The 15,542-nt window shown below is 30.6% G+C and overlaps 1 protein-coding gene across 1 annotated transcript; it reads right to left on the minus strand.

Moving 5' to 3' along the window:
* Nucleotides 1-2,074: 2,074 nt before the first annotated feature.
* Nucleotides 2,075-3,211, minus strand: LOC106763700 (LEAF RUST 10 DISEASE-RESISTANCE LOCUS RECEPTOR-LIKE PROTEIN KINASE-like 2.1). The gene is made up of 2 exons (XM_014647866.2): nucleotides 2,458-3,211; nucleotides 2,075-2,195 (listed from the first exon to the last, which is right to left on the minus strand). Exons 1-2 carry the CDS (start codon nucleotides 3,185-3,187, stop codon nucleotides 2,140-2,142), a joined length of 786 nt encoding a protein of 261 aa, XP_014503352.2. The 5' UTR covers nucleotides 3,188-3,211; the 3' UTR covers nucleotides 2,075-2,139.
* Nucleotides 3,212-15,542: the final 12,331 nt, after the last annotated feature.

Raw genomic sequence — 15,542 nt, forward strand, 5'->3', positions numbered from 1 at the left:
GAACACTCAATGTCCAAATTAGGAACACTGTGATGCACTTGCAAACTTCATGAGATACGTAAGAAGTTCAACAGATTATGCCATTGAATATAGTGGATTTTTCGTTGTACTAGAATGGTACAATGATGCTAACTAGATCTATGATTCATATGAAATAAAATCCACTAGTGTATGTATTCACACTTAGGGAAGGTGTGATTACATGGAGATTAACTAAATAAATAATTATTGCAAGATCAACCATGGAATATGAGTTTTTTTATTCTTAAGATGGTTGGTAGTGATGCTGAGTGGTTGAAAAAAAAAATTAGCATACATTCCACTAAAAATGAAACCAACACCATCGGTGTCAATACAATGTGATTGTCAATCTGCAATAGTTATAGCCAAAATCAAAAATTACAATGGAAAGAGTGGAATTATTTACCTTGATTATGTGAAGTCAAAACGGAATCTAACATATCCTCTTACTAAACCCTTGGAAAGAAATATGATGTTATAACCATCGAGGAGAATGAGACTTAAGCCACTTACACACAAACAACTTGTTAGATATATTATCTTTATTTTATATTTACCTTTTATCTTAAAGTTTGTTATTATTTCTTATTTGTATTTTGGGTTTAACCCATAATTCTTCTATTATAAATAGAGGACCCAATGTGTATATTCAACACAAGGGAGATTAATCCCACACATAATTTTCACTATCTTCAACATGGTATCTAGAGCCTAAGGTTCTTTTGAGGAAGAAAAATTCTTGTTGTCTTTATCACTACACTCGTCGCGTCGGCGACGGTGCCATTGTCTACCGCTGTCACTATTGGAGTTTTAGTTTCGACTGACGATCTCATGGTTTTGATCATCTTGGCCAGACGACCAACATGCCATTAACGATGCCTTCATTGGAACTCTTGCGCACTCTCAGCGCCTTTTGAAGATATGGATTTGCTCCCTTTTCCGTTGTGCATGGTGGCATCTCTAGTAGCAATTGAGAGTATTGATGTCGCTTGTTTTCCTCTTTTAGGTTCATCGTACGTTGTTGCACGTCTCGTCTCCTCTCAAACAATATTCAGAGCATCGAGGTTGCTCTTTTGCCTTGATTGGAGAATCTTGAATTTTTTGATATTTGTCACCATTGCATTTGACCCGTCCATATATGTTTTTTTTTTCCATGGAAAATATGGTTTTTGTTAGTTTATTTATAGCTGTATGGTTGTCCAACAATTATCTCTTTATCCACTGGTGGCATTCCTTAAGGACGATTTGCAAGAAGAGATTTACATGGAGCAACGTCCTAGATTTGGTACTCACGGGGAGTCTTCTGGATTGGTATTTCGTCTTCTATGTCGTCTAGCAAATCATTAGCAATTTGGTGTCACTGAGTGAAGAAGCAAATATTTTCACTGAGTTTTTATAGATTATATTAGTAACAAGTTTGGTACATACGATTTGTATACACTAACTTGAAGGAGAATGTTAGATATATTATCTTTATTTTATATTTATCTTTTATGTTTACTTAGTTTGTTATTACTTCTTATTTATATTTTGGACTTAACTCATATTTCTTCTATTATAAATAAAGGACCATATATATATATATATATATATATATTTAGCACAAGAGAGATTAATCTCATACATAATTTTAACTATTTTCAACACAACTAATAGTAACTCAATCTCTATGATTGGAGATCCCATGAATAATAATAATAATTATTATTAATATAGTTAAAAGGGTTAAATATGTTTTTGGTCCTTAACTTTCAGTGAAAATTGGAATTAGTCTCTCTTCAAAACTTTGGTGTAATTTAGTTCCCCAACTTTAGAAATGTATGAATTTAGTCCTTTTAACAAAATTTTGTTAACTTTAATTAATGTTTCAAGTACGTTTCATGATAGCATTTGGGTTGTTTACATTGTTTGACACATATTTGTTTCAATGTTAACTGAGAAATGTGTTTGAAACATCAATTAAAGTTAACAAAATTTGGTTAAAAAGGACAAAATGTATACATTTCTAAAGTTGGAGAACTAAATTAGACCAAAATTTTAAAGAGGGATTAATTCCAATTTTCACTAAAAATTAAGGGACGAAAAACATATTTAAACCTAGTTAAAAACATAGGTAAATTAAGATGATAAGATATTCTTACTTGATGCCTCGAGTATCAGCTCGTCCAGTATACCTATATATCACCCAAAAATGAAAGAAATATAAATTTCAGAATACTATTGATCACGACTACTATTCTACCTAGAATTCTATTTGCATACTTTCATAAAGCTTTGATGAATAATGTTTTTTACAGAAGCTCGAGTTCTACAAGTACAGGTAAAATATAAACCTAAAATTTATTTGAATAAATAGAACAAAGTTTCATCAATAATCATGAACTTAAAATAAAGATAAATAAATATATGTCTGACATTTGGTTTAGGATAACTCACCAAACAAGCATTTAAACTTCTCCCTAGAATAGTCGAAATAGCAACTGCTTTGTGAGAGTGGACATTTTTTGTGACAGGCGAGTTTCAGCCATGAAATCTCAAATCCATAGGCCAATCCTCTGTGCATGGAATTGTAGGAATGGTTATTCAAAGTTCTCAAAGATGTTGGAGCAACAAGCTTTACGTCACACCCAACTTCTAAGTCCTCAGCTTTTAGGTCTCCACCAACTGCATATGCATAGCCCTTTGAGTCCCACTTCACGCACTCTCCAGTCTTCACATAATTCTCATTCTCTCTCACTGAATGGTTACAATTCAAAAACACTATATGCTCGAAACTCAGAGATTTCCATTTACGATACTCTCTTAAACCGACTTGGTATAGATCCGTGGAGTAAGTGTAAGTATCAGAGAAATTGGAGCGAGAGAGAGAACGGAGAGGAAGGGAGGAGCAGTTGTGGTGTTGAAGTGCAGGGTCAACCACTCTCACGGTGTAGTTGTTGTAGTTGATAGCCTGAACATGGAATTGTGCAGAGTTCAGATACAACACCGTAACATTATTTTCACAACCAAGCTCATAACTTTCCTCACCGCACTTCTCTGGGTCGCCTTTTAATCGAAATGGATAAGTGATGTTGGTGATGTTGCCACATGAAGAAGGAAGACAACGAGCATGGCTTTTATGCACTAGAAGTAGCAGTAACACCAACGATGATGTCTCTCTCCACATGTTGTCCAAACTGTTTCTGATTGAATCGAAATTGGATTTGAAGTGCATACAGATCAGAGTTACATAGTTATATTTAAAACGGACACAGCATTGACGCGTTGATTCCATTTCTATCTGGTTTCCACTAATGATTTTAATAAAACAAATGTTAATTACTTGTGTTCGTTTATTAGGGTCTCAGTGGGTAGCTTTTAATTGAAATTTAGAGTTTTCTAGAGAAAATTTTGGGCCTTTTATACTTTCATACTTGTTATTCTACCAATACTTTAAAGTGTTAACAGTAACTTTATCATTTGTAGAAAATGGGTAATTTGGAATCTAACACATTAAAGCTTTAGAAAAAAAGTTTGATGACTAATGATAGTTAGAACGTAAAGTTTGACCCGGAAACCTATCTGGTTTCCACTACTGATTTTAATACTCGTTTAAGTGCGCGTGTTCTTATTTAGGTATTCCACCGTCAAACTCTCTCTTTCCTTTTACTTTCACTATCTCCTTTCCTTTCAACAAGTGATTGATTAATAATATTTATTGACTTCTTTTTCCAAAATCAATGCTCCTCGTCTATTTTTCTTTTCATTTTTTGGCTTTTTTCCAATTTTTTAATTTTAAAGAAATAATTAGTCTTATAATTGTTGTTGTTTGGTTCACATATAAGGACAAGTTTTCTAGTAAACATTTTAATTAGTTTTTTAATATTAATTAGTCAAGAACTACACATTCACACTTTCTGTCACTTCTCTTGGCCTAGATTGTCCTTTTTCACACAATGTTTCACCAAATTTTCTTTTCTAAGATCTGAATTCGAGTAGGGTGGACACTATGACGCTTAAGTCAGTTTTTAGTTATATTGATTAATTATTGCAGTTAAGTCTCAAATGTCAAATAAACGTAATCATCTATCTCCTTATCTTACATCTATATTTATAGACTTCGGAATGGACTTTTCGTTAGGATATTCAATTACGGCCCAATACCTCATAAGTATATTTTATTTAGTTAATCATGCTAGATTTAGTCTTTAATATGAAGTGTGATTGTTCAGTTCATATCCGATCAATTTACGTTGATTCATAAGTTATAGAAGATTGAACGACCGATCACTTTTGATAATACATTGACCAAACGGTCTGTACAATACTTACCTTTGAAAATACATTGATCGAACGGTCTATACAGTACAACTCTTGAAATAATAATTTTTATTAGTAGAAATGACAATAAATATTAAATTTACATCATTTTGTCTTCATAGTTTTGCTGTCTTGAACTACCTTTTTAACGATGAAATACTATTTTTAACGAGGCATGAATCATAATCTAAAATGACATGAATTAATAGTCTTCATATTTTGTATAGTAATTTGTTGCCATAATTTTTTTAGCTATATTTGTTTTATTGATTTCTATACACAAACATTTAAAAATAATTGTAACTTATAATAGTTGTTCTCGTCACGTCACAAATCTGTTCACAAACAATTATGAAGAAATAGTCAAACACCATTTTAAATGGTCAATTTCAAAAATGTCTAATGCTATAAAATTAGAAAAAGTTGTGTTCAAATTTTGAAAGTGTGTAATAATGTATAAAAAATATTGTTTATGAAGAAACAATGAACCATAAACATCATTATACTTGTCAATTATCCTAAAGCGTTATGAATTTTAACAAAGTACATTATTATCCAAATGCTTTTGTAGTTTAGTGATTTTGAGTCCAAAGGTGTTGTGCATCAATGAAAAACTACAAAATTTGCAAATGCAAGTTATGCCAATAATAAATTTATATTGAATCTTAAAATGTACATTTCCCTTACTTTATTTGAACTTCTTTCTATTCCATATCGACTAAATAAATTGTATTACGTAATATACTAGTGGAAAAAGGATAAATTATATCATATATTTAACGTCCATGCAAAATGTAATGTAAGAAAATATGCGATTTTGAAATTGAAATAACTATGTTTACTTTTAGGTTATCTGACATAAATATCAAAAATTTATGTTAAGGTACTCTTAGTTTGACATAAATTTTAAATTTATGTAGGACTCGTAAGGAGTCTAACGTAAAATTTGATTAAATTTTATGTATAACTCTTTATTTCCTGTGATTTCGTTTTTTTTTTTTTTTACTTCTTTTTTGGCAGTGGCAGAAAAAAAACCACCTTACTCATGGCATAAATGGCCTTATTCTTCCATCTTTATAAGTGATTTTGCACGTAATTCTTTTTTATTGAATTTTAGTTTAGTCTTCTTCATTAAAGATAGTGGTTAAATCATCATTTTATATTTGTTTTTAAAATTATAATGCAATCGTTTTTTACGAATCTCAATCACGAAAAATATATAAATGTTGTAACAGAGGAAAAACTCCATAAACGGTGTTGTTTGAATAGAGTTTTTAAAAAAATTTACAAATAAAGGTTTAAGCTTTTATGTAGGGATTAGAAGGTCTAGAATAAGTTTTAAATACTTAAGTATTTTCAAGATTTAGGAAAACTTTTAAAAGAAAAACAATAAGATAAACTTATTTTTATATCGGTTCGTTCCAAACTAAGTTACATTCAGTTCTCTCTTAAACACTCATAAGAGGTTTCATGAATATTGAAATCTTATAACACAAGTCTAACCACTCGTAGTCCAATTAACTAGAACGTTTAACTCCATGGAGTTAAACTTACAAATATTTGAATTCACTTCTGAATCTGAAAACAACAAAATGATTTTTGAAATATAGGAAAATAATATAACTCTTGTAGAGAAGATATGAAATAAATACAAATTAGTTCTAAAAAATTGTAAAGAAAACTTTTCTTTTTCAAAGAAAAAGTCTTAGACGACGTAAGCTTAAAGAGAAAATAATAATGTGAATGCTTGCAAAGATAATTTTGGTTCTTCTCTTAATGCAATCCTCTTTATATAGATTTCTTCGAAACAAATATGTTACTCAGAGTTTTGACCTTCTCGTAAGGATGTAGCCTTTTAGTACACAGTCAAAAGCTATGTAGCGTCTTGTAAAGGCAACGATGTTACGTGCACGAAAGAGAAAGACAGAAAACATGAAGGAAACATTCCTAAAATATCTTCTTATCTCTTAATGTTATTCTAATTTTGATGCAGGATTTTCAATAAATGCTTTGTACTGAAATGATCTGCATCTGCACAAAAAAAGAGAACACAACACAACAAACAAAAAGAGTACCAACATATATATTCATTAAAGCATTAGAGAATCTTAAACATTTATGCATTATACATGTACTTAGAGTTTAGGCATAGTCTCTTTGAATAACTTTCAACAATTACGATATTTTATAAGTATTGAGTTTAATATACTCTGCGCTTATCCTAGATGGTTTGCGTTGTTATACGTTAATACATTTAGACACTTTGTTAAACTTCAAAATAATGTTTGTTTAAACGATTTTATCTTAACAAATGTCTCACTAGATTATCTTATTTTACATCCTTGATATTTTATCTATGTTATTAAAATGTTTAAATTAGATGTTCAAATTTTAAATGCTAAATTAAATTTTAAAATTAAAATTTAAAATATAGGAATAGTAAAAATTATAGCTGACTAATTGATACTTTAGTCCATAAGAGTTAATTAATAGTTAAGCAATTAGTTTTGTTTTAAATCTTATAGAGTAAATTATAGGTAATATGTACAATATATGTTTTAAAATAATTATTGATACAATGTAGTATAGATTGTTACTTTTTTTAGGTATGACAGTCCAAATTGAAAAGTGAAAAGAATGAACCAAGTAGATTTGCGAATTGGTTGCCTTAGTAGGTAACTACGTGACAAATTACTGAGGAAAGAATACAAATAGAAATAGATACTCGTTTAGGTAAGCTATTAAGGCTAAATGTTGCTAAGTTTAGCTACTATTCAGGTCTCATAACTCAACCATATGTTTCTATATTCATTCTTGCATGAAATTAGGTTAAACGAAAAAAAAAAAAAAAAAAAAAACCTGATGTGGTAGATGTATGTGAACACTATAATAGTTAATTTCATTATTACGTAATTTATACATAATTGATTAATCTTTCTTGTATGGAAAAATTTTGATATTCCCAACTCTTAGGTGTTAAGGAAGGAGATCTTCCTGTCATTCTCACTAAGTGGATGAACTTCAACATTTTTGTGACATGGGAATGTGTTCAAAATAATAAAAGATCATACTCATTGTTTTTAGCATTTTTTTTCTATTTATTAAAAAAAGTAGTCTTTTAATAAAATAAGGGGTTAAATATGTTTTTAGTTCCTATACTTTGGGGCGATTTTGGTTTTAGTCCCTCTTTCAAACTAAGGTACAATTTAGTCCTTTAACTTTATAAAACTCTGGTTTTAGTCTTTTTTACCAAATTTTTTTAACTTTATTTGTTGTTTCAAACGTGTTTCCCAGTTAACATTGAATAAAAAATGTGTCAAACAGTGTAAATAATCCAAATGCTATAATGAAACGTGTTTGAAACAACAAATAAAATTTAAAAAATTTGGTAAAAATGACTAAAACCAGAGTTTTCTAAAGATAAAGAATTAAATTAAGATAGACTAAAACCAAAATCGTCCCAATGTATAGGGACTAAAAACATATTTAACCATAAGCATCTTTTATGTTTTTTTATGTTTATATAATCTTTTTAAATAAATGAATGTTTAATAAGTAAATTTTATCTCTAAGTAATTATTTTATAAGTTAATTATTAAATAAACCCCTATTTTAAATTTAGAACAACTCCCCATATCTCAGGAATCACTCATTATAAGTATTATTAAATATATTAAATACTTATAATGCAAAGAACGTAATCTAACCTAAAAAATTTTCCCAAAAAGATATTTCCAACTGCAGCTCACTCTGTCTCTCAACGTCCACCAACCTTAATAATGGACCAAACATCTTTACACTTCATGCCAAAAAAAACATTATATTTAATGGGTTAGTTTGTTTATTTTTAGAAAAAAGTTATATAAAATAAATATATATTTTTAGCCTCTGTAAAACTTACTAATTTTATATTTAGTTTTTAACAAATAAATTTGACTTTTCATCTTATATATTTACAGATTTTGTATTAGGTATGTATTAGGTATGGAAAATGATATTTTGACACCAATTTTTGACATTATTTTGACATTGTACACGTGTCAAAATGTGATTGGACGATTTCAAATTAAAAAAGTTGAAACAAGGACATATTTGGAAGAAAAAAACCAATTATTTTTTTTTAATTTGAAATCGTCCAACCATATTTTGACACATGTGCAGTGTCAAAATGGTGTAAAAAAAATTGGTGTCAAAATATCATTTTGCATGATTTTTTTAGGAAAAAGCAGAAATTGATTAACATTTGCTCGTAAATAAAACATATATAATGATTTTGTGGAAAACAGTTCCTAATATTGATTATTTAAAAGATAATGATTTGGTGCTATCCCTTTATAAATTATTGAAAGAACTATCTCTTTATAAAATTAGCACGTCGGTTCCACTTAGTCCCTCTAAAGGTAAATAACACTATCAAAATAATATGATTCATTGATTCTACTTTCTCTTCTTTGTTTTAACAAATGTGGACTGGGCCTGGCCCAAAAGGAGTTAGGATTTTTTAATAAATCCACCCACAACTTTCATATGGAAAAAAATGGGAAACAATTTTTTATTAATTCTATCTTTCTTCTCTTCAATTATGGGCCCTAGGTGGAATCTTGAAGATTACTCTAATAGCATAAACTTCATTCAAAGTACATTTTCATATGTTAATATCATTTTCTTTGTCGGACTAGGTAAATGTAAAAATAGATAAATAGTTTAAAATATCAAATATATAGCTAAATGTTGAAGAATAGTTTTAGAAGGATGAAAAACTAAATGTTAAATTTCATTAAATTAATATATATATATATATATATATATATATATATATATATATATATATATATATATATATATATTTGAGAAGAATGAATAGATTATATATAAAAATGAATAAATAATTGAAAGTAAAATGCTACAAATTAGGAAAAGAAATATGACGAATAAAAATCATAATAACTCACAAAATACTTATTTGAGATAAATCTTCGCTCTTGCATGTCTCATTTTAAACAATTGATGTCTGTTACATTGTCTCCTATCCTTGTTATGCATGGCAGGGAGATGATACTTTTTTATAGATGCAGCAAATAATATATATTGAGATATACAATAAGGAAGAAATTATTAGGTGACATTTCAAATCTTATGAAGATGTTTCTTGAGAAAAAAAAAAAAAGGTTAAATAGTTTTATTATTTTCATTTCATCACTTTGAATTATCTTAGTTTAGTTTATTTAAAAAAAAAAATAGTTAATATAATTTCTTTCATTACATTCGGGACGAAGATGTTATTATAATAACATGAAACATTCAATACTTACATCATATAGTTTTTGTCATCCATGTCATCAATTACAATAAATTTATTAATGCAATGGATTATATACTCTCTCTTTTTTTCTTTTTTAAAGTTAACCATATTAAAAAATTCAAAATAATGAAAATTAAAATAATCATTGTAGTATGTTCTGATCTCAAGTTCGTCGAATGATATTATCAGGTCAATCAGCCCTTATATTAGACTATAGAATGCTTTGTAGCATGTGTTAATTATGATTTTGTCCTTAAAAGATGTTTAAGAGAATAAAAAGATGAAAAATTATTTAAGCTCTATTTGATCTCGACTTCTAAACAATATGAGATTATTGTCAAAGTGCAACATAGTGAAACCAAAAATAATATTTAATTTTGAAAAGTTTTTTTATTCTTAAGTCTTGTCTCTTTTATCTTTGTATATTTCTTATTTTCTTAGCATTATAACTAGTCAAAATACTTAAAAAAATACATTTTAAGAAAATTAATTTTATGATAGATATAATAAATTAATAATGATAATAATAATATTAAAAATATTATTATTCTTATAATAACATATGAAGATATAGACAGGGGAAATCAAGATATATAACGTATATAAAAGGATACTCAAATATTTTATAACTAAAAGGCAAAATAAATAAATAGATTTTCTCATTTATTGATTTTATTTATAAAACCTTATTATCTCTTTAAAAAACTTTTTCTCTCAATCTTTTATGCTTTCTCTCTAAGCATTTTCACCCATCTTTCATTTGTTCTTCGAATCATAGATCACCTTTGAGTTCACGGTAGGGACCCTACAAATTCATCTTATCAGAATCGTAATTAGAGTAAGTTCTCTTTTGACCCTTTTCTACAGTCCTATCTGTTTTGTTCTTGCATATGGACATAACGAGTTGTATGTAGCTTTGTCCTCTTAATTTGGTTCTCTGTGTGTGTGATCCTAATTATAGGTTCAAATCATTAACCTAATACTTTTTAATGTAGATAGAGTCCCTGATATGAGTAGGTTGTGGAAGGAGAATCTTGAAAGCTATATGAGTCTAAATCAATGTAAATGGAGCTAACACTTTTGTAGAAAATTGTCTTGTACTATGATTTGAATTATATTGCTATGTAATGTGACATATTTGTAGGTCTAAGGATTTCTTTAATTCGGGTAGATTATTATGTGGTTTCATTGGATATAAGAATTTTGAACTGGTTAAGTAACTTTGATGAATTGTTTATACAATGATTTCTTTTTATTGCAATGGTTTTTTCCAAATGAGATTGTATGAACTATAAACTGAAAATTTATTTATAAAAAAAGTGGAGACATTTAGACAATTCAATTTTTGCATCCTAGTGTAGAAAAAATAAATTTATGTGAATTTGTTGATGTAGTGGCCTTTAGAGTTGTTGGTGTTAGTGTTGTGATGCTACCATTGAGTGTTGACTTGTTTGGATATATAAATACATTTGTTTTATTGCTTTGATGTGAGTTTTTATTTAACAAATGATAAATGAAGAGGTATTAATATTTGGTATGATGAAATTTGCTTTATGTAGCAAAATCTTTTTTTTTTTTGTGGTTGATTGTGTGGATTGGAGTAAGAGTTAGTAATCTCCAAAATAGAGATGTTATTTTTTGAATGACGTGTGGAATGTATTGAAAGGATGGCTACAATTAAGACTATGATGACTGTTGGAACGGATCAGCAAGTGTACCGAATCGCACAAGCAATATAAAATGGTAAGACCAAGTATCGTATCCCAGAAGACTCTCGACACTAAACAATCGTGTAATAACTCGATTAATTAAGACATAAAAAAAAGAGATCATTAGTTTTAAATGCAAACACCACAAATTTGTTGAATGCTCAGTTGAATGCATTGAAAGAAACACGCGTAAAGGACAAAGCATCCCTATGCATATTGTAACGAGTTTTTGACGAGTCTAACTTTGAGAAGATTGCAAGTGTCAAATCTTCAACGAAAGTGAGAGATATATTAGAGAAGGGGTATAAAATGGATAACCGAGTGAAGCAAGCTTGACTTCAACACTCAAGGGTGATTTGGTGACCATGAAGGGAAGGAGACAAAAGGAGTGTTTGACTACATAACTTGGGTTGAAACCATGGTGATCCAACTCAATAGAAATGGAGAGATCTTGACCACTAACGGAGTTGTGGAGAAGATCTTAAGATTGTTGACGGGTAAATTTTTTAATGTGGTGTGTGTGATTGAGTAGTCCAAGGACTTATCAATGCTTACAGTTGAAGGGTTTGTCGAGTCCATTGAGGTGCATGAGTAGCAGAAGAAAATGAAGAAGAAGGCAGGCCCACTTAATCAACTACTCTAAATGAAGGGAGAGACCCATAACACTCAAGGGAAAGAACTATTTGGTCAACTAAATTGGTAGAAAAAAGGACAAGGTCCATGGAGAGGAGGTCAATTGAGCAACTCAAATGTTAAGTGCTTCAAGTGTAGCAAGTATAGCCATTATGCAAAGGACTATTGCTTGAATAACTGCTTAAGTTTCGGTAAGGTAAGTCATTTTGCTAAAAATTATCCATCTAATGGAAAAGAAAAGACGATCAACCTCACACAAGAAGTTAAAGAAGAAGCGATGTTGTTGATGGAGGCATCTAGCTTGGGGTGAAAAACAGGAACAACTTTATAATGGGGTTGAATAGAGTTTTCAAAAACTTTTCGCAAATAAGTGTTTAAGCTCTTTCGTAGGGGTTAAACAGTCTGCAATAAATTTTAAACACTTAAGTTTTCAAACCGTGTTTAGGAAAGCGTTTAAGAAAGGGAACAAATAAGGCAAACTTATTTTTTTATTGGTTCACTGAAACAAAGTTACGTCCAGTTCTCACTTAATACACTTAAGGGGTTCCATTAATCTTTAAAATATTACAACGAGTTTTACCACTCTTGGTTTACAAACTATCCAACTTGGATAGACGAGTTTACTGATAACGGTTCAAAAACCGTTATTTTCATACTTAAAATTGATACTAAATCACACCCTTTATGCCTTAGAATTAGCTTGAAATCATGCATTTTTCTTAAGTTAGAGAATAAGAGAGTCAAAGTTGGTTTTCTTGGTTTTATGCTTGGTTTTTCCCTGATTTTGTAGGTTTATTGAATGATTGGAAAGAAGGGTTGAAGTATCAAGGAGTTGCAGTGCAGAAAAGTCAAATAGAATGTAGAAAAGTCAACTAGAGTGCAGAAAAACACAATGTTGAAAAATTCTTTGGCGTTGAGCGGTGGTTTTGTACCGCTAAGTGGTGGCGCTGCTGATGAAGTTCACTGTTTTGCGCCTGAGTGCCACCGTTGGGGGGTATTCTGAGTGTCGCAGCTACCGCCGAGCGGTGTACTATTGGGCCTAAGCCAAAATTCTGTTATTTTTCTGTGCTATATATAGACCCAGACGAACTAGAAGGGGTATCTTTTGATGGCTTAAGCACAAAAGCACGTTTTTCACCCTTTGGGGCAGATTTGGAGATTTGACAACTCTCATTTTCTCTTTCTAGGGTTTCTATCTCTTCCATTCCATTGTACACCTAGTTTCACCATAACGATGGAGAATTAATCTTATTTGTTGTTGGGGAATGATGTAACCTAGTTTCTCTTGGTTGTGTTGGAGAATTAATCTTATTTGTTGCATTCATTATTTGTTAAGGTTTTTCCTCTACACTCTATGCATGCTTTGTTTAACTCATTCAATAGCATGATCTTTGATTTTATCTATGGACACATATGGGTAGATCTAGACATGGGGGAATTCTGTTATAATATTTTGTTATTATTGCAAAAGTGAAACGTTTTTGTAACGTTGGTATGTATTGGCAACGGGAAAAAGAGTAAATGTTGGATTTCAACGTTCTAAAATTTAAAGAGCAATGATCAAATTTTTTAATGTCCTCCAACGTTAATTATTTTTGCTTTTATTGACTTTTATTTTATTTTATTAAATTTATTCTCCCCTAGCTCTATAAATAGAGAGCATTTCTCTCATTCCAAAACACACCAAAACTCAATCTTCTCTCATTATCCTCTTCTTTGAGTTTCATTCTTTAGCGCTCTTTTTCTTCTAAAAGTATTCTCGGTTAATCTTATACTCTTTTTAGAGTTCCTTGCTAGTTCTGAAATCCTCATAAATATTCTGAGAAGTTCCTGTTGTATCCTAGGGGACTTGCGCACACCGCGGATAAGTCCTTAAGGACAGTGACTCTACACGCCTCAGGAAATTTTGTTCGTGATTCTGTCAGCCTTTTACAACAATCTTAAGGACTTACGGCTGACCTCAACAACTTGCCTTCAGAGAGCCAAACCTTTGTTCCCGAAACCCAGACGGTCTTCGCAAAATCACTTCCGGACGTGTCTAAAATTGAGGATTTCTCTGGACAGAACTTTCGACGCTGGCAAGAACGCGTTTCCACCCTTTTAGACATGTATGGAGTTGTTGCTGCTTCCGAAAGGTATGTACACAAACCTGATCACAAAAAGAAAAATAATTTTCTTAAATCCCATCCCAAGGAATCTAATACCACTTGGCATAGAGTGAGAAACGACAATCCTCCTAGGGCAAACATAGCCGTATGAGATGACATTATTGTTGCGGTCGTTTCTCAAGTTAATTTGATGACCAATGTGAGCAAATGGGTGGTAGACTCTGGTGCTACAAGGCATATCTGTGTAAATAGAAGTGCCTTTACCTCTTACACAAGTGTAGGGGATGGAGAAGAACATGTCTACCTCGGTGATTCCAGCACCACTCCTGTTCTAGGAAAAGGAAAAGTTCTTCTCAAACTCACATCTGGAAAGACTTTATCCTTGAGTGATGTGCTACATGTGCCATCAATCGGAGTTAATTTAATCTCTGTAGCACTGTTGGGAAAAGTGGGGGTTAAAGTGTCATTTGAGTCTGACAAGATCATTATGACAAAATATAATGTTTTGTGGGGAAGGGATATTATGATTAAGGTCTCTTTGTACTTAACATTTATGAAATTATGAATGAATCTAATTCTTCTGCTTATATTGTTGACTCGTATGATATATGGCATGCTAGATTAGGACATGTAAATTCCTTGTATGTTTTGAAATTACAACGACTAGGATTGATTAATATGCATGATAAACAGAATAGTAAGTGTGATATATGTGTAGAATCTAAATTAACAAAGAAAACATGTTTTTCTATAGAACGCCAAACTGAACTATTAGGATTAATTCATACTGATCTAGCTGATATGAAACAAACTATGTCTAGAGGAGGTAAAAATTATTTTGTGACCTATATAGATGATTTTTCTAGATACACAAAATTTTACCTAATCAAACACAAAGATGAAGCCTTTGATGTGTTTTTAACCTATAAAGCAGAAGTAGAAAATCAATTGAATAAGAAGATTAAGAGGATTAGATCAGATAGAGGTGGTGAGTATGTTTTGTTTAATGACTATTGTGTTAAAGAAGGGATTATCCATGAAGTGACCCCACCATTTTCACCCGTAATGGAGTAGCTGAGAGAAAAAATAGAACCCTTAAGGAAATGATGAATGTTATGCTTGTTAGTTCTAGTGCACCTGATAACCTTTGGGGCGAAGCCTTGCTTACTGCATGTTTTTTACAAAATAGGATACCCCATAATAAAACTGGTAAAACTCCTTATGAGTTGTGGAAAGGTTACCAACCTAACCTTAAATATCTAAGAGTGTGGGAGTGCCTAGCTAAGGTGATGTTACCCGATCCTAAGAAAAGGAAAATAGGCTCTAAAACCGCTGATTGCATGTTCTTAGGTTATGCTGAACATAGTGCTGTCTACAGGTTTCTAGTTGTTAAAAGTAACATACTTGAGAGAAATTCTATAATGGGGACAAAAAATGATGAGTTTTTTTAACATGTGTTTTCCTTAAAGG

Source organism: Vigna radiata, chromosome 6, assembly GCF_000741045.1.
Source record: "Vigna radiata var. radiata cultivar VC1973A chromosome 6, Vradiata_ver6, whole genome shotgun sequence".
In the NCBI taxonomy this organism is placed as follows: domain Eukaryota; kingdom Viridiplantae; phylum Streptophyta; class Magnoliopsida; order Fabales; family Fabaceae; genus Vigna; species Vigna radiata.